This window comes from Centroberyx gerrardi, chromosome 20 (genome assembly GCF_048128805.1).
Source record: "Centroberyx gerrardi isolate f3 chromosome 20, fCenGer3.hap1.cur.20231027, whole genome shotgun sequence".
Taxonomy (NCBI): Eukaryota; Metazoa; Chordata; class Actinopteri; order Beryciformes; family Berycidae; genus Centroberyx; species Centroberyx gerrardi.
In genome coordinates, this window is record NC_136016.1 from 13,716,639 (window position 1) to 13,736,121 (window position 19,483).

At 41.8% G+C, this 19,483-nt stretch overlaps 2 protein-coding genes across 2 annotated transcripts; one reads left to right on the top strand and one right to left on the bottom strand.

The window, feature by feature from the left end:
* Positions 1-451: 451 nt before the first annotated feature.
* pnmt (phenylethanolamine N-methyltransferase) lies at positions 452-3,538 on the top strand. Its single transcript, XM_071914820.2, has 3 exons — positions 452-623; positions 2,242-2,452; positions 3,100-3,538. Exons 1-3 carry the CDS (start codon positions 455-457, stop codon positions 3,536-3,538), a joined length of 819 nt encoding a protein of 272 aa, XP_071770921.1. The 5' UTR covers positions 452-454.
* Positions 3,539-5,966: 2,428 nt separating this feature from the next.
* On the bottom strand, positions 5,967-18,137 carry LOC139923884 (protein phosphatase 1 regulatory subunit 1B-like). The gene is made up of 6 exons (XM_071914767.2): positions 18,012-18,137; positions 8,485-8,568; positions 7,758-7,833; positions 6,797-6,934; positions 6,607-6,640; positions 5,967-6,000 (listed from the first exon to the last, which is right to left on the bottom strand). The coding sequence occupies exons 1-6, from the start codon at positions 18,135-18,137 to the stop codon at positions 5,967-5,969; spliced, it is 492 nt and encodes a 163-aa protein (XP_071770868.2).
* Positions 18,138-19,483: the final 1,346 nt, after the last annotated feature.

Genomic DNA, 19,483 nt, shown 5'->3' on the forward strand with positions numbered 1-19,483 from the left:
AAAAATCCCCACTTAATTGACAATGACAAACCTGGTCTGTTGTTTGAGTGTAAAAGGCCCTTATAGTGATTGTGGAGATAGCGAGGGCCTGAGAGAGGTGGGTGAGAGGCCCGAAAGCGGTATGCGGTGTCCATTAGTGGGTCCACTGTTGGAGAAAGCCCCCTGATACGATGGCATCAGTGCCTCGGGGCAGGGAGAGTGGACAGAACAAATGCTATCAGGTAAAAGAGGATAACTATCTCTGCCAGTGGAGCTCAGACTAGCCCAAAGCATAGACACACACACACACACAAACAAAGACAAAGACACACACACACACCTGCAGGTATATAATGTTAGGACTGAGGGAGTCAGCGGTACACCTGAAGGAGAGAGCAGATAAGAGAGGGACCAGGTGAGAGAGAGAGAGAGAGAGAGAACTGAGATACAGTTAAAGAGAATAGAAAAAGAGAGAATGGAGAAGGGAACAGAAGATGGTGTGGCAGCTATGGCGGCCTGCTACCAGGGCTTTGACCCCGTTTCCTATCTACAGTATAACTACACTGCACCGCGGGCTGACTTTGAGCGGCAGGACAGCATTGTGCCGTGGAAACTGGCCTGCCTGCATAGAGCTTTCACTGAAGGTAAGGAGCTGGAGCAGTGGACTGAGTGTGTGTATGTGTACGCTTCATTCCAAAATGCTATACAAAATTTAAAAAATCATGACCTGATGTTCATTTTGTAGCCTTTAAAAAATCAGAGACTTTCAGTTACATCCTCTAAAGTTACTATTTTGTAAGCAAATGTCTGAAGATAGTTCATTTCAATAATAATATGTTTAGTTTAATTTCACACCAGCGATCACTTTGATGACAATATTTAAAATGGTGGATATCGCTCGCTTTGTAGCCAACTCTTTGTTTCTTCTCTCTATCATTCTTCATTCTCCCCCTCTTTTTCTCAAATGTAACTCGCTCTCCTCTCCTCAAACCTTTCTTCCCTTCTCCCTCTTCATCTCCCCCTCTCTCGTTCTCTTTTTTTCTCAGCGAGATTATTGTTTAAGCTTCACATCTGTTCCCTTCTCCGTTCCTGCAGGCAACGCCAGTTGTCCAGATCCAAGTTTTAGAGATCTAAATTCCAACTTATTTTACCCTCCATTTTATCTTTCTAGTCTATTCTGTTTCCAGTCTATCTTTTATATTCCACGCATCCCTCTTGCACCATTTTAATTTTGGTGACATCCAGTATCTAACCATTCCCCCCACATTCCCCCCATAGTGTTTTTGGTTTCTTCTATTCTCCCCCCTCTCTTGCTGAGGTTATATGAAAGGACATAATTTCAGATGCCATTCTGTGTCTGAAACAGATATATGAACGGTTTCATTCCTAAAACTATATTGATTGATTGATTGATGTGTTTATTTGAGTGTCCTGCACCATTTATGGTGCCCAGCCCGTATGGGCTTACAAGACACTAGACAGCAACAACAGCCAGGATGGCCACATGACAAATCATAATATACAGTTCCACAAATTCAAAAGGAGAACATTTCAAAAACATTCAATTTCCATGACAGAAATGTCCTATTATGTTGGATACAGTGTTCTCTGTCTTAGTTGCCATGCATTTTCTATAAATCTTGCTAAGACAAAAATCTCCTCATTAAAGAGCCAACTCAACATATCACCTTCAGACAACCAAAACAAATCAGGGTTTTTCAACTGAATTTTTTCAAATAGATGATTCCTCAAATCACTGTACATGGGGCAGTGAAACACAAAATGAGATTCATCCTCAACAACACCAAGATCACAAAAAACACATAAACGCAGCTCTTCAGGAATACCTTTATATCTGCCTACCTCAATTACCAGTGGTAAGGTACCAGTTCTTAACTGAGCACATAAGGACCTCTGCCCTCTCTTTAAATTAAATGTTATATAAGGTTCTGTGAAGTAATCTTCTTTCATTTGAACGTAGTTTCTGAGCTTTGGCTTCTTCCAAATCTCCTCCTTCCATTGTTCCTAATGGATCTTTAGCAGTTTTTTATACATCAATTTTAGATCAAATGTTGTTCCACAGTACGGATGATCACATTGTCTGAAATGTAACTGCTTTGTAAAGAAAGGGCCGAAGATATTTAATTGTGAGTTGTGCTTTATGCCATCAGCCCATTTTGGAATGAAACTCTTGTCTCACTCTCTCCTCTTTCTTTCTTTCTTTCTTTCTTTCTTTCTTTCTCTCTCCCCCACCTCGCCCAGGCGATGTGAGTGGCGAGCTGCTGGTGGACGTGGGTTCGGGTCCCACGCTGTACCAGGTGCTGAGCGGCTGTGAGGTTTTCGGCAAGGTGCTCCTCACAGACTTCCTGGAGGTGAACCGGCAGGAGCTGAAGCGCTGGCTGCAGGACCAGGGGGGCTGCAGCCTGGACTGGACGCCCTACCTGCAGCACGTCTGCAAGCTGGAGGGACGACGGTACGACCAGATCCCTTTCTATACATTAGTCCACTAGTTATCACAGTTTATCAGACAAAATGATAGCCTTATGAAAGTATAACTTGTCAGGGAATATTATGAAATATTCCCTGATTCCCTGAATATAATGAAGCACTTGTAAAGCCTTTTTTATGAATTGCTCTACATTTTTGAAATACTGAGTAATAAATATCAAGTGACTTCTTTTCCCCAAACATAGATATACAGTATTTTGAAGTTCCTTCCCTCCTTGCTTCCTTCCTTCCAGTTTCCCATCCTCTTTCCTTGGTGTGTGACCCTCATTTCTCTGCTTTACTGGTTTGAAAATACTATGCACACTATCACCTCCCTTATAGTGTCACAAGGTCTCACAGTTCCTAGATAAACCAATTTGATGTTGGTCCGTTCATTGAGCAATGAGCCATACTTGTGCCTTGTCTAAATGTGACTGTAATGAAACCCATAGTGTGATTCTATGTGTGTGTATAAAAAGTTAATGATTTGATAAGAGTTCATTTGATACATTCAGAAACCAAATCTGGTAAAAATACTATCACTATAATCACTATAATGCACTGCACTGTTGTGCCATTTAGGAAGGCACTACTAGCCTATATCTGATTTGGTTAATTCGATGATGTTATTAGGCCTTCAGCATGGACAGAGAAAGCAGCCAGGCTACGTCTGGTGGTGTCGGACATCCTGCCTATCGATGTGCACTGCCCCCGGCCTCTGTCCCCGGACGCCCTTCCCTCCGCGGGGGCCGACTGCCTGGTGTCCTGCTTCTGCCTGGAGAGCGTCAGCCCGGACCTGGCCGCCTTCACCCGCGCCCTGGGACACATCCGGGGGCTCCTGCGGCCCGGCGGCCACCTTCTCCTCATCGGAGCCCTGGGAGAGAGCTACTACCTCGGGGGGCCGGGGGTAAAGATCCCCGTGGTGCCGCTGGACGAGGCCCAGGTCTGTGCTAGTTTGAAGGAGAGTGGCTTCACTCTGATCAGGCTGGAGGTTTACACGCTACCTCAGGACATGAGGGTGGGGGTCGATGACGTGACTGGGGTGTTTTTTGTAAAGGCAAGGAAGGATTAAAGGGTGAGAGGGAGTGGAGGAAAAGGAGGTGGATGAAGGGGATTAAAGGTGGAACTGGTAAAATCCTTCAGGTGAGAATATGAAGAGGCAAATAGATTAAGCTGAGGTACTGTAGTCTTAAATGGTTGTGGTACTGCAAGGAATGAGATGGTGATGACTATGATAACAACAACAACAACAACAACAACAACAACAACAACAACAATAATAATAATAATAATAATAATAATGATAATAAAATACTATTGTTATTATTTGTTGGTTGGTTGCTTGCTTGCTTGCTTGGTTGTGATCCTTAATCTTTTCATGTACAATTAGTTTAATTGACTTTCTTGAGAAAAAAATGAAGAAGTCAAACCAAAAAGGAGGAATTTCACTTTACTCCTCATTTTATCTGACTAGTCCACTAAGGGTAAAAATGTCTTTTTCCAGGGTGATGAAGTATGCAACATTCACATTTGTTGTCCAAGTATCCATCAGTTAGAAGTTCAAGAACACATTGCCTCCTGCAGGTCAAACAGAGCTACTACAACATACTGCATCAAGAATTTATGTATTGAATGTTTTGATTTTTAACACAGTTGAAAAGCTAAAGCTATAAATAGATTTTAATCAGTTTAGATAGGAGTTGGGTGCTAGTGAGTGCATAGCAAGTAAGCATTGAAGTTGAACATACTCTAATGCTATAATATTCATAACAATGCAATTATCTAGCTATTTTTAAACAGTATATTTTGGTATACTTCTAAGCTTCTTGTCATTTAACTGTTAATCAGTTAATAGATAGATGAGTTGCTTTTTGTGTTGTGGCATACTTTGTAATTTGTGATAATGTGAATAAATAAGCAGTGCTTTAGCAAAGCTTATTTCCCGATGATTTCTTGACCCAAACTACCAACAGAGAATACCCATATTTGTGTTTCATTGGTGCCATTAAACGAACTATCCTCACATTCATATAAATTTGATTTCATATTGTAAGAGAGAGAGAGAAAGAGAGAGAGAGAGAGAAAGAGATAGAGAGAGAGAGAGAGAGAGAGAGAGAGAGAGAAACAGAAACAGAGATGGGTAGAATGTAAATTGTAGAAAGATGGGTGACATTGCTTCATGAAAAAAGAAAATAATGAAGTCTGCAAGTTGTCCACGTTAATATTCATGTTATAATATCTCTATTATTATCAATATTATTATAATTGATGATGGTGAGATGATGGTATGAACATTACAGTGTAATTAGAACTACTGAACACTGGCTAGCTTGTTTAATTTTGTACAGCATAAACAGGGGTTCCCAAACCTTTTCATGTCACGGACCCCCAAATAGATCCACATTAGATCACAGACCCCCATTTGATCAAATGATCATCCCATGTAACCCCCCATCTGAAAGATTATTTGCTGATAGATAGATAGATAGATAGATAGATAGGTAGATAGATAGATAGATAGATAGATAGATATGATTTAGTTTAGAACTGCATAAGTCTGTATTAAAATAACAGTGCAGAAAGTGAAACCTATGATCAGAATCAGTCTTATAGATTTTGTTATTGGGCTAACCTCAAATGACTGACATATTAATCAATGTAAACTATTCCTAATTCTTTTCTGAGGAAGCCCCACAAGGATCCTCTTACCCCACTTTAGGAATAATGGCGGTAAAGAAAACTTAAATTATAGTCCATGCAGGCCTCAAATAAAGGGATGAACAAGAACAAACAAACAAAAGAAAAAGTGAAGTCCAAACACTTGTTGAACACCCTCATAATAAATCTTAGTTTCTTGCCATGACAGCACATTTTGGTGTATACAACTGCCTGTGTCTCAGCAAGATATGCAAACTCTTTTACTTCACTTTACTCCTTTACTTTACTTCTTTTACAACTTTGTGGATTTGATTCTTTCCTTAATATTGTGCTGCAGAAATGCAATATGTGTGCTAGATTACAAACTCAAACTCAAATAGACATAAAAGCACACAAACACCATCTGCCTAGTAATATAGTTGTTTTATTAGCAATCAACACAGAATGTCATTTATATGCTTAATAAATTGAGAAAATACATATGATTTGAGTGAAGAAAAATGTCTCCATGCCCACCCAATGTGTCCCACATCCCAAATGCACACAAAGCATCACTTTCTCCATCCTATCATCATCAACATGTTACAAAAAGACTTTCCATCATATCAAAGCAGAATGCATTACAGTGATTAGTTGGATTAATCTGGTATGATTTCATCTGGTCTGGTGTGGCTTTGACTGCACTCAGATCGTCTATAATCCATCTTCCTTTTACTTCCTTGACCTTTGCACGCAAAAGCCTAGCAGATTGGGGAAAGTGAACTAAAAGAGTTGCAGTTTAACTGAAGGCAGCCCTAAACGCCCTGGGTTAAATTCCAATATGGGATCGGTCCTGCGTCCTACTACACGCTGGATGGATATAGTTTCCTGGAGAACCTGCCCACGGAGCAAGACTCAGCACTCAAAACACAAATTTTGATGTCTTGAATCCTGTATAACTCCAAAAAAACCACTTATTTGCTACTGAGAAGATGCAGAAGCTCTCAGCAGTTCTCATATTCCCAGTGTAGCGCCCTTGACTAGCCGATTTAAATTTATCCGTGGCTTCCTTGGCCGACCGAGACATGATTCCCTTCACAAGTCTGGATATCTCAACTTAAACATTTCCTCCTCACTCCTCACCTGCTCATTAGCTCCCTCAACTCCCTTCTGTTCTCCGCTCTCTCTTTTCCACATTCATCTCACTTATCACATGCATGCACACACACAGGTATACACACACACATACACCCATGCACACACACACACACACACACACAACCCATATGTGTGCTACGCTAGTCAGAACATCACTAACGGTTATGGAGTAAAAAAATGCCACAGCACTGAACCCCTCTCCTCTGTCTCCATCACTGTCCCTCGCTTTGTCATTCTCCCTTCCTTTCCTCTGTCTCTACCGCCTCCTCCTCCTCCTCCTCCTCCTCCTCTCTGTGGTGATGGCTGAGGACGGCGTAGCGGCCGGAGGCGTCCAGCAGGCCACACTGATCCCTGAATAGTCTGCTTTCCTCTGGTAGATCTGAAGAGAAAGGGATTCAGAGACAAAAGTGTAGCCTAGAGCCTGTGTGCATCTGAGATAGAAGAATTGACAGGGAGGGATATGACAGAATGTGAGAGACTGTCTGTTTGTGTCTGGTAGATTGATGATATTTGGACGTCTCCATCCACTACCCACCTGTAGCTGAGGCTGTGCGGCGGCTCTCCTCCACCCCCTCCTCCCCCTCCTCCCCGGAAGAGGGCTCCTCTTTCTCCACAGAGCCACAGGAGCCCTTGCCAAGGGTCGGCAGGTGGGCCTGGGCCATCCTCTGGACAGCTGGCAGGACATGGTCAATGATTTAAAATTCCTAAACTCTTAACATTACAAGCAGCAGCAGTGCCACAGAGGTTAAAAAATACGTATGTGTAACCAAACTGTCCATGTATGATAGAGAAGTGATAGGTGAAGAAATAAAAGCTAGGGAGAAAAAAGATGTTTTTTAATTGGCAATGAAAAATAAAGTAGGAGAATATATAAAGCTGTGTATGTGTGTGTGTGTGTGTGTGTGTGTGTGTGTGTTTCCTATCTAAGTGATGTAGATGTTTGTATTGTAGGTCAACATGTGTAAGCATATTGCCATATTATAGCATATAATTACGTGTTTGTGTATGTTTGTATTTGTGTGTGGGTATGAGCGTGTTTGAGTTTAGGTGAGAGAGAGAGAGAGAGAGAGAGAGAGAGAGAGAGAGAGAGAGAGAGAGAGTGTGTGTGTGTGTGTTGTGACCATGCTGCAGCTGTGTGCCCGTTTTATAATCCAGGATGATCCAGAACAGACTCACAGCTGTCTCTGCCCCTAATCTCACCATACACACACATTCACACACACACAGATGTGCTCACACACACATAGACACATTACACACACACATACACACACACACATACACCTCTCACCACAGATTTTTGGATACACATGTACTCCAAACGGATATAGACCACATGGTGATGGCCATGGCAGAATTAGGTCTCCCAAATTCTTTCATTTTCTGTCATTTGTTACGTAAATGAAAACACATATACGCACACACACACACACATACACACACACACACACACACACACACACACACACACACACACACACACCAAAGACATGTACCTTTGAGTGAGGGTGGCTGGTAGACTGACGTGTTAACCAGTTTGGCCTTCAAGGCTCCGTTTTCCCCTAAAACCCACTGCAGAGGACAAAGATACAATTTATGGTTCAAAAATAGAGGAATTTTTGTAGCACCATATTACCGTAATGGAGTTCATCACAATCCACAGTCTCAGATAAATTAGTAAAAGCTATCACTTGATGATTTTATGTTATTTGTGAATTGTTAGCTAGTAGTATACTAGCCAGTAGTAAATTAACCGTATATGATCACAATACTGTAAGACACAAGATTCAAAATTCAAACTTTATTGCCAAAGCAACCACAAGTTGGAATGTTTCTTGAAACATGTCTTGTGGCTGCATTGCATTCTGGTCTATTGAGACTGCTGTTGGTGGAGAAATTGGTCTCTCTGTCTCTTCTACAATGGATTTCTCCCTGTGTGATGAAGAAGCTCTCGCTCTTTGATTCTGAGGGACTGACACTGAAACCTGACGTTTACCGCTGATGTTTTAGATCGCTGAACATTTTTCTGCTGTTAAACTCCATTGTAGCTGCACTGCAAATATCCCTACGTGACGTCATGTTGTCTGTATTTGGCTAGTTATCTGCAGGAATAACAACAAAATGGGCCCAGAAATGCAAGGTACATTGCCAATAGCTGTTTTGTGACAGTGTTAAAGTGATTTTTTTCTTTCCGTTCCTAATAGAGCACACAAGGTGACCGACCTGGTGAGGGCCGCCTTCTTCCTCTGGCGACGGCGGGTCTGTCAGTCTGAAGAGTGTGGCTGGTGTAGGCCTCCGCCGTCGAATCTTAGCAAGAGAGAGAGAGAGAGAGAAAGCCTCAAATATCAAACCACAATGTGTGTGTATTTTGTATTTGTGTGTGGTGTGTATCACAAGATCACAAGCAGCCCTATTTATAAAGCCTACAAATAACGTGTGAATGGCTACTAAATACTATGCCGCTGCTGTTTATAGTGTTTGTGTGGAATCAGGGGTGGATCGGAGGAGTGTTAACGTTAATATATGTTCACACCTCTATAACTGTGAATTTTTAGGGAATAGTGCATTGCATTATGTAAAATAACACAACACAGGGTGAACATACATGTAACCCTGAAACCCTGTACTGAATTTCTGATAATAATGAAAAAGATGGCAGTGCTGCATTTCTCATCAGCCTCTTGGCGCTGCCTTTTGGTCCTCAATAAGACCTTATGATTTGCAGAGGACAATGCTATGAGAAAAGGCATCGTTATGTAACAACATTCAAAGATTAGGTGTCCAGATTGTTCCCAAGTCAGGATTACATCTCGCCATAAATGACTTCCTGGTTTATGAATGTTATCAGCAGAGAGATGGCTGGATTCCTTTTCGTATTTTCTTACTATTTTACTCCATTTTCTTATCATCACTTGGCGGTATTCATTTTGCTTTTTCAACCCTGCTGTCTAATCTGTTATTTCACCAACAGATGCATGTCTTCTTGTACTAAAACCCTCTTCGACAATCTTACAACATACTGTAGAACAATTGCTCTCTCGCCTTTACTGATTGGTGTTGGGAGGTGGTTGGCCTCCTGTCACTGCTGATGGTGTGCGTTATATTGTATGTCGGTGTGTTGTTAGATTGTTGTGCTGCAAGACAGATTTGTTGCTGTCCAAATAACCCTAATCTTTCTTTTCTTAATATTGCCGTAAAAGATGGTGATGTGTTTGACACCTGTGTCAAAAACATCATGCTCTGACTATATTCATAGTCACATTAAGATTGTTCTACTAGTGTGCATGTCAGTAGCATCCACCCTCTTGTTTCCTATTATGGAAAATCACAGTCACAGTGTCTAGTTGTATCTTTCAAAATGGCAAAGGGGGTGGAAAGCAGTCATAACCAAGGGTTTTATAATTGGGCAGTGTGAATTTAAACAAACCAAATACAAAAACGCAACAAAGTAAACTTTTCAATATGGTTCGGACCAATGAAAACAAACTGTAGGCATGATCGCACTATAGTTATATTGTCCTTGCACTTGTTTTTGCACTCTAGCTGCATTTAACTTTATTTTTTACCTTGACTGTCCTTTAAATCTTCTCAGGCTCAGGATTGCAACCCCTCACATTTGTTCTTTACTCCTCATTAGGCTGCTTGCAATTATTCTACTGTTGCACTTATTAAGTCACTCCGGATATGAGCATAAGCTAAATGCTTTAATTGCAGTTGTAGTTTTACTCTGTAACTGAAGCACTGGGCAACAAGATTTTAATTGCCCCAGCTCAGAGGTGAAGTAAATTTGACTTAATAAGGTGGTTTCCATACAGGGAGCATAAAGCCTTCGGGGAGTCAACCTGAAAATGGAGAGGGGAGCTGGCAGCCATAAGAAAGAAAAACCTTAACAAACTGCTAGCAAATATCCAGACAGCACTCCTCCTCCACACAATAACCCTCTGTGATATTTTACTAGTAATTACAGATGGATTAAACTGTCCCAACAAACCCTTTTCATCTTCACCAGCAACAGCACTTAGTTCAGTTTAAGTGATGTAAAGCCATCAATGTATATCTGTGCGTAACTCTCATTGAGGCATGGAGTTTACTGGGTATCCAGTGATTGGGATCACCAGTCATCCGGGTGGCACGGCTGCCTGGTGATGTCGGGATGGACGGAAGCCGAGGGGACAGATTAGTCGAACCCGTGCGTCACAGTGAACTGGTAGCCTGATTTCACCGCTCAGGTCACAAACCGCTGGCTCAAAAACAAATATCCCACATCTGCATGCCTGTTACAGTTATTACATTTCAAATGATATGAATACTCACAGCTGCGTCAGTTATGTCACTGCTAATATCTGAGTGATCATTTGTAAAAGCGAATGTCAAAAACAAGAAAACAAGAAAACTGGTGCTAAATTTAGACATTTTCATGTTGTAAACAAAGCTGACATTGACAGCAATAACCTCCATGTGAGTTCATAAACCATCACACTCTGACATCAGCAGCCCTGCAGCCAATATTCAGGCTTTCCACCACCTCACCCTTGTTACTGACAACAGCCAGCAGACTAAATTGCTTCTTTAGGAATACAAACACAAAGTAATATTGTCAGGATCCACACAACAGTATTTACATTTACATTTTAATTTAATATATGCACAGAAACATGATTTTAAGATTAGGTTTTCAAAGGAAAGCAAGGGAGTGGTGGCTGTGAATATTGGCTGAGGAATATCAGTGGCTGACTGTTTCTAAACTAACATGGTTGCATGGTGCTAAAAATAAAAATGTTCTTACCACGAAGCCCTTTCAGTGGCAGAGAAAAAACTGGTATGACAACAGAGATGTTATTCCCATTTATTTTGATGATTTTGCTAAGTTCAAACTATACTGACATTTGATTACTCATAAAAAGGCGAGGCTGTAACCACTTCCTGGATAACAATGGGTGAATAGTGTGAAAGCATTTTGAAATACACAATTGATTTAGCTCTGTTTCTATTTTATGAAGTGTTATGATAATATGGCTTTTGTGAGATACAAGTGGTCGCTAAGCCAATCACGGCTAAGTATGTAGGCGTGAAATGTGTGGGCAGCTTTCACACTGGAGTTACTCTCACGCTTCTGGATCACTCTGCATGGCAGATTCATACCTTACATTCATGCCATTCACACACTGGATTTGAAGATGCTTTCATTGTGAGGGAAATTTCAATTTGAATATGAATTATAAGGCATCCAATTACTGGTTAAATGTGCAAATATAAAAATGTAAATATGCCAATCTAAAAAGCCTAACTGATTTAACAGACATCCCTCATAAAAGGCATGTGCAGTGAAAAGACCAAACCGCTGTTGGAGCACCTGCCTGATTAGGCTCTCAGGGACAAAATGCCCTTTTTCGAGAGTTTGTTTATCATGCTTACCAGAAGGTCAAGCATCTACATGTACTTATGCTGCTAAGAGAATGGAGTATCTTCATTAGGTCCATGTTGAACTGTGCATGTTTGAAATGCCTGTGGTAGATTAGTGCAGTTGCATTGGAAGACTGCTTTTTCTATTTCACATTTCTCTACAATTCAAACTGCTTGTGGAAGCATTTGGCTAGCTGGTAGAGCTGGTAGAAGATTCATTTCAAGTTCCTTGGTTTCCTGATGAGGGGAAATCGAGTCATTTCACAAGATTAGATTGTTTGCATATTGTTTGTTGGACTTAATCCTTTGGTGAGAATGTGTGATTGTAGCAGGCCTTACTAAGTGTATGTTAGCATTCAGTAATGTTAGTTGTTAAGTTGGAGTAATGAGCTATTATTGATGATTTGATTTGATTTTTCATGGTTATATTTTCATTTGCTAAGACGCTCACAGCTGTAACTTGAACTAAACTAGTTACGTCAGTGAGAAGTCTTTCCCAGGCCCTGCTCTGCCCTGCACTGGCCAAGCAGAGACAGAGACTGCAGAGGAAAGCAGCATGAGGCTGCACACATCCGCTGCATTCTACTCACTCTGAGCAGTTCTCATACGGCTCAATTCAGAATGCATACTCGGGTCTTAAGTGGACTGAGATACACACGTTTGAACTGTTCCTATTAAGACTTGGACTATTCGGTGTGCACATTGAGGATTCAAGGCCTTGCTTCCCATGCTCACAGGTTTATTCAAAACCTTGGCTTCTTTGTCCTTTTATCAGTACGGTACAAAATCCGGTCATGGGCTTTTCTCTTTCCATGTCCTCCTGCTGAGATGTTGCCTTTAAATACAGCATGCCATTAATTCAGTTTTGTTTTGGATGACAGCATACAAAGATTGAATTGGACATGCCCTGGGGACATTTATTGATTAAAAACGTACTTTACATAATCTGAACTGATGTAGGCTTTTTGGTATTTTTGTCTTTAAGAAATCAAAACTGCTTTCTACTCAAATCCCCAACAAGCTCCTCTATGATTGCATAAACTTTGTGCAAAAACTTGCAATAGCCACATCTGCATCAAATACCAGAATGTTCATGGAAAGGACACGCCATCATTTTGCAAATGCACATTTTGCAGGAGTTTGCAGCCCCGCATAGAACCACAGACTTACAATAGGCAGAGTGGGGTGTGATTAAAAACCACTGTACCACTACTGCAGAACAATTAAGTCAAGATCTGAGTCGGGCCCTCTAAGCACTTATTCAAATATTACAAAAACACAGAAATTCAAAGGGGACTAGATGTTTTAATACCATTATTAGGTGCTTGGGGGCAACGCCAGGCTCTCTGTGTTTGTTGATTAATTGGTTCACTGGTTACGTGAAGCATTTGGTGCATGTAATTTCTTTGTTGTAAAGCACTTTGAGCTGCATTTCTTGTATGAGAGGTGCTATACAAATAAAGTATTATTATTATTGGTTAACTTCTAATGGAAATACAACATGCGCTCATAAACTAGGCAATACAGTAGAAGTCACACCAGCATTAGCCAGCTCTAGGTTGGTACAATCACATACCAGGAAGTAGCTACCTATGACTAAATCAATGCATTAATTAAATATTTACCCCCCCACCCCACCCCTCCACCTGAGCACCTAGAAAACACTAGTGCATTTCTACCAGGAAAAAGCCTATGACTTGATGCAAATCATACATTAGGCCAACTAAACCTAAACCTAACACCACCCTGGTGTTGCTCTGACATTCAAGATTGAGGTTTCACACTCACTGACACCCAGGCTCTTTTAGAAAGAAGAGCCTAGTAAACTAAACTTAAAGCTGCGAGGTTCATTTATACTGTTTCCTTCCCTCAGTTTCTCCAGCTTTTGTTCCCAGATTGAAATCTCCCAAGCAACATTAGAAATATAACACAACAGCTCATTGTGTGAGCACTGCCATGGAGACTGCTGGTGTGAGCAGTGCTGCAGTAATGTTTCAGAGATCCCTCCTAGTGCCTCTTAAAATATTAGGACATCATGGACAGTGCTCACATAGGAAATTAATAATCCTCCCCAACCCCCAATTTTGCCAGGTTGGATGATCATCATGGTATCCCTTGCTTTCAACTTCCATATATTAATATTGATGTTAAATATTACATAAACCCTTACATAGACATAACTTATCCACTTAACAAGCTAGAGCATGCAGTACAAGCATAAATCCATTGCTTCACAGATTGTGTACGTTGTACACATACAATGTTCTTAATTTATTATATGAATAATCCTTTATAGAGGTTGATTTGACTATGACACATTCAATCAAGAAAAGATAAATCCAGCCCACTAAAACCGTTTGACCTTTTGTTTCCAAACGAGGGATTCCTGAAGGTGGCTGAGAGGGCGTTGCATCATGAAAGATTGGACTTTGATCTCCATGTTTTTTTTTCCTATGATTTTAACCCTTATCTAACCAGGCAAGTCGACTGGAAACACATTCTTGTTTACAGCAATTGCAGGGGGAGGAAAGGTTGCAGATACACACACACACACACACACACACACACACATACAGACCTGGGAACTGTGAGTGAAAGCCCCTGCATTGCATTGGAGTTATTGTGTCTTGCTAAAGGGCACCTTCATGGTAAGTGAATGGGTTTTGATTCACTTTTTCCTACTCAGATTTTCCCAGCTAGTCATGGGATTCAGTTGTGAAAGTCGCTCCTCTAACCATTAATCTGCCATCACCCCCGTTTGTAAATGGGAATAATCAGTTAGCATGAACAGAAGGGAATATATTGGGTATGTTGGATATGACTCTATTGGAGCTGAGCTCTTGGCTGTGCTGTGGTGAAAATGTGTTCTTGGCAGAAGTCACCCTTGCCATTCTACCCTTGATTCAGACGCCATCCACAGCTAATCTCTTTGGTTTTAATCAGTCGTCTCCTTGGCTGATGACTTTTCCCTTTCCTTTTCTTGCATGCCTTCTGTCAGTTATCTTACTCTTTTTTTCTCTTCTTTATCCCTCTCCTTCTCTCATGCATCTCTTTTATTTGTCCCCACCTCTCTCTCCACTTCTCTCCTCTTTACTTATCTCTCTACCTGTCTTTTTTTCCCATGCTACTGGACTCCATTTCTATGCTAATGTTATGGCTGTGTTTTGGGTAATGTTGTACACAAGTACTCGGCTGCCCCTCACGTACACCCCATATACATTAGCCTTCTGTCGTGTGGTCTCAGGCCGGACATGGCCGCATTGAAATTCACACAGTGCCTCTTCCACAGGGTTCAGTCACTATCAGTGGGAGTGGGAGGCAGGTTCGCACGTCATGCTAAGTAAGGACCGTGACATCCTTGACCTCCCTCACAGAGTTTTACAGAGGAGGGAGGCTGTTGATGTGATAATGACCCTCTCAGCGCTCACAGTGGCCTTGATGAACAACAACTTGGCAGATTCTGAACCAGTCATGACCGATTAAATCATTCATTAACCAAATCTTTCAGATCTTCTGAATTCAAGCAGGGTGACACAGCCTACAAGATGGGTGGCAGCAGCAGCCTAAAACATCAGCCAAGTGAGTTTGTGAACAGAAAGTCACCAGCCTGATTCCCCAGTGTGGTTGGGAAAATAGATGAGTGAACAAGAAATGCTCTGCATCCCTGATAAACTACTGCTGAGCAAGGTGCTTAGCCCCCAACTGCTCCAACAGAGTGGCTTTGTGGCCAACAGTAGGAGACTATGGCAGTACTGGGCAGCTCCCAGGTGTTTTTATTAATATTACTATTAACTTTTTAGTCTTTTTAGCTCATTCTAACTACGATACCATATATTTATTTGACAATTTATGACAAAAAAATGACAAAAATTTAGTTTTATTGTATTTTTATATGAAAATCTCATCACTTTTACTCCCTGGAAAACAAAAAATCTTCAAGTGTGACTTCATTTTGTAGGCGTATATAAATATTCCAATAAAACCATCACAGATTTTTTAACAATCCCACCCCTTCCATTATTACCTCCGCCAAGGAGGTAATGTTTTCGCCTGCGTCTGTGTGTTTGTCCGTCCGTCCGTCCGTCTGTCTGTTAGCAGGATATCTCAAAAAGTTGGGCACAGATTTGCATAAAACTTGGTATGAATATTGGTTATGGGCCAAGGAAGAACTGATAAAATTTTCATGTTGATTGGCCAAAAGGGGGCGTGGTGGTGGCCGTGGCATATCACCAAAAGTTGCATAACTTCCTTGCAGGGTGATCAGACATGGCGGAGGTCTGTGCTCTACTGAGCACATTTTCTAGTTAAACAGTTAAACTGCGTTTCTCTCCCTACCTGATATCCCATTGGTTTAACTTTTGAATGATCCCTCCTTTTGTCCCACCCCAATATCCAGTTTCAAGAGGAACTTTAGCACATTAAGGAAGCAAGATGCTCTCAAAATGCTGTTTCATTGTGACTGTAATGTCAAGTTAAGCATTGCTGAAGAGGTTTAGTCATTCAGTCTTAGCTGGATAAATGAATGTTTCTGTAAATAGATCGGTCAGAGGTCCTGCATTTCCGACATTGGTTTGGCCCAGCCAGTGTTCCATAAAAGATGCTCTGAGTGAGATTTCCATGAAAATAGACCCACTTTGTGTTGCCGGGCATAGAGGTGAATCCTGCTGAGTGGAATTTAGCCCTTTAATCCCCAAGGAAAGCAATTTAGTGGATGGTTCCACACTAGGAGGGGTGAAGAATGCGGTCCAAAGCCCCATGGACTGTAAGTTGGGCTGTAAACAACAGATGTGTGAGAAATATTTGAGTGTCTACATAATATTTTTTTTTAACATTCCAAACAGGCGTAAGCTGTCCAAGCAGATGCCCCATGATCCAACGTTTTCTGCAGTGGAGAAATAAGCATTCCTGACAGTGCACCTGGTTAGTTCTTCTCCTCCAGTGGAGATTTCCCCGTAGGGAGCAGCCAGCCGCAGCTACGCTCAGATAAGAGCTCTTTTCAAGAACGCATCTTAGTAGAAAGGGGAGAAATGAATGGTACATCTTTCTTATCTTTTCACTGCCGTTTGCTGGAGGCATTGCGTCCAAAAGTCCTTGGTGACCTTTTCGGCTTGTTGTCATTTCCACACTGAAGGGCTGCTCTGCACCCGCAGTGCACTAGTCCACATACTCCTGTTCACACTGCACAATCTGACTAATTATAGTCAACATCTAAGGTCAGCACATTTCACCTGAGTTTGCTTCAGTGTGAAATGCTCTAAGCTACAGAAAACCCACCAAAAATACTGACTTATGCTTTATTTTACACCTTCCACCTCCCTCCTATTTATGACTACTAATTATTGTGGCCTTTTTCACTATGTGTGTCAGATGTGATAAGAGCATTATTACTGTAACATGGGGCAATCCTCCACTCAGGTAAATAATCTCATCTGACTACATTATCCCATTTATCCCCCCCACACACACACACAAACACACACACAGTGCACCCCACACACCCCCACACCTTCCCCTCCGCTGTGCCTCGTCTTCTGAAGGACAGACTTGCCTCATCACTTTTTGGGGATACAAAAACTGAGGTTGCACAGCTCAGCTTTAATCCTAGCGCTGCCCATACTCAGCTGCCCTGCAGAGTAATACCCAACACAAAAAATACAGTTCTGCAAAGTCGTGCCGGACGAGTTATGTAACTGTCTGTCAGCCTCACTGACACTGCATGCTGCTTCAGATGCCACAGCAACGCAGATGCTGATTTTCACGCCCAGAGCAACAATCACTTGTGTGTTCTGTTAACTGATGATTCAAGTTGGAGGCCAGTTAGGGAAGCATGTTTTAGCTTTTAAAACCACTCTTGTCAAATATTACATTTCTCTAAACACTCATAGTTTCGGCATGAAACCTGAAATGGGAAACCATAGGGTTGTAGCACTTTAACTGCTCACCAATTACTGCTGGAAATATCCACAAATAAAGCTGATAATCTGCACTTTAACATAGTCAATTGTGACATTCCACACCCAATATAAAAGAGCATGGGGCAAAAATATTATAAGTGCAAATCTGAAATGACAGCACAGACAGATAGTGTGTTACTGTTTTTAGTACTGTTTTCTATCTTTAGGCTGCACAAAGTGGCACACTGCTCTGCAGAGGCAAAAACAGGTTGGATGGTGTGACCCAGGTATGACCTCCCTCATCACTCTCTCTCTTTCTCTCTCTCTCTCTCACACACACACGCGCGCGCGCACGCACACACACCACCGTCACCAGTAAGCATATGCAAATAGACGCTCACTCCCTCTCTGTCTCACACACACGCACACACGCACACACACACACAACCTCACCATCTCCACCTGTCGCGGGTCCAGCTGGGTGGGGACGGAGGACGGGACGGAGAACTGGATCCTCCTCGTCTCCTGGGCCGTCTCTCGCTCCACCACGTCGGTCTCGGCGGGCAGCAGCGGGTCCATGGCATCCAGCCTGTTCCTCCACAGCCAAGCACACAGATGTCCAGGACAAACCAGCAAGTCCCGGAAGAGTCAATTTCTATTTTAAAATGTCTGTATAAGTCGTTTGACCCCCTAAATGACAAATTAAAAAAAAAAAAAAAAAAGTATTTTCTAATAAGTTTGCTGTGTGGTGGCGAGCAGCATCCTTCTGACTTAAAATAGCAATCCTCTGGTTTGTGTTAACTGCCTCTCTCTGGACTCTGACTGCCGGAGTTACGCCTGTCAGTTTTGCCTGTTTCGGCTCTCTCTCTCTCTCTCTCTCTCTCTCTCTCTCTCTCTCTCTCTCTCTCTCTCTACGTCTCTGAACCTGTGCTGCGTGTAGAGGGAGAAAAAGAGGGAAGGGTGGAGAGAGGTACGGAGTATAACAGAGAGAGAGATGGGGAGGGAGAGAGAGAGAGAGAGAGAGAGAGAGAGAGAAGTGAAGGTGGGGACTGAGGGGAGAGCGTGGCTGAGTGTTGTGCTGCTTTCAAGTGCTGTCGGGAATATCGCAATTTGGAGGTGAGCGCACATGAACGACCCAGCCCCTCAAAGCTGGGACTCAGCCCTGCTGTCTGGTGTTGGTACTGCAGCTTAAATTCTAACGTGACCGAGAGAGCAATTTCCCCATAGAAAAGACACTTTTCTAAACCGTTAAAGATAACTTCAGCGTCACACAAATCCAAAAACTACACTTTTTTTTGTGTGTAACATCCATTTGATATCCATGTTACATTTTTCTGCTTATGCACTGGTTGAGCTACTTATGCTAAAACTAGCTCAACTACCACTTTGCTCAAGTCCTGTCAGAAATATTGACATGAATGAGCCTGGACAGGTGGAATTTGCTATGACAGTTAATGAGCTGCAACGTTTAGGGGGCAGAGAAAGTCGTGTCAGCAATTGATTGTAAACGTTATGTAGTTTATTATTATGTTATTGTTTGGCATCCTATGCAAATAGGATTTTATAGGTCTACATTTATATTTCAACTCTTTGTTTAACTTTTAATTGTCATGCATTTTTCGGTTAGGCTACTTACTATTTACAAGCTGACAAGCTGCAAATAGTATTTACTCTAGAGATTGTTTGAATTGCTGCAAAAGATGTAACAAATATACAACAACTTTTGGCCAATGAATTAATTATAACATCAATTACATGTTCGATGCAAATTATCTCCTCTTCATTCTGCAACTGCAGAATGCATGATTTCATCCGGACCTGGGAAGTAGGAGCTTACAAGAAGCCCTTGAAGGCATCATTAAGTCAAATTGGGGCAAGTGTAAAATATGGATCTGTGAGCCTTGTCCTTGTTACTGTTGGCTGTC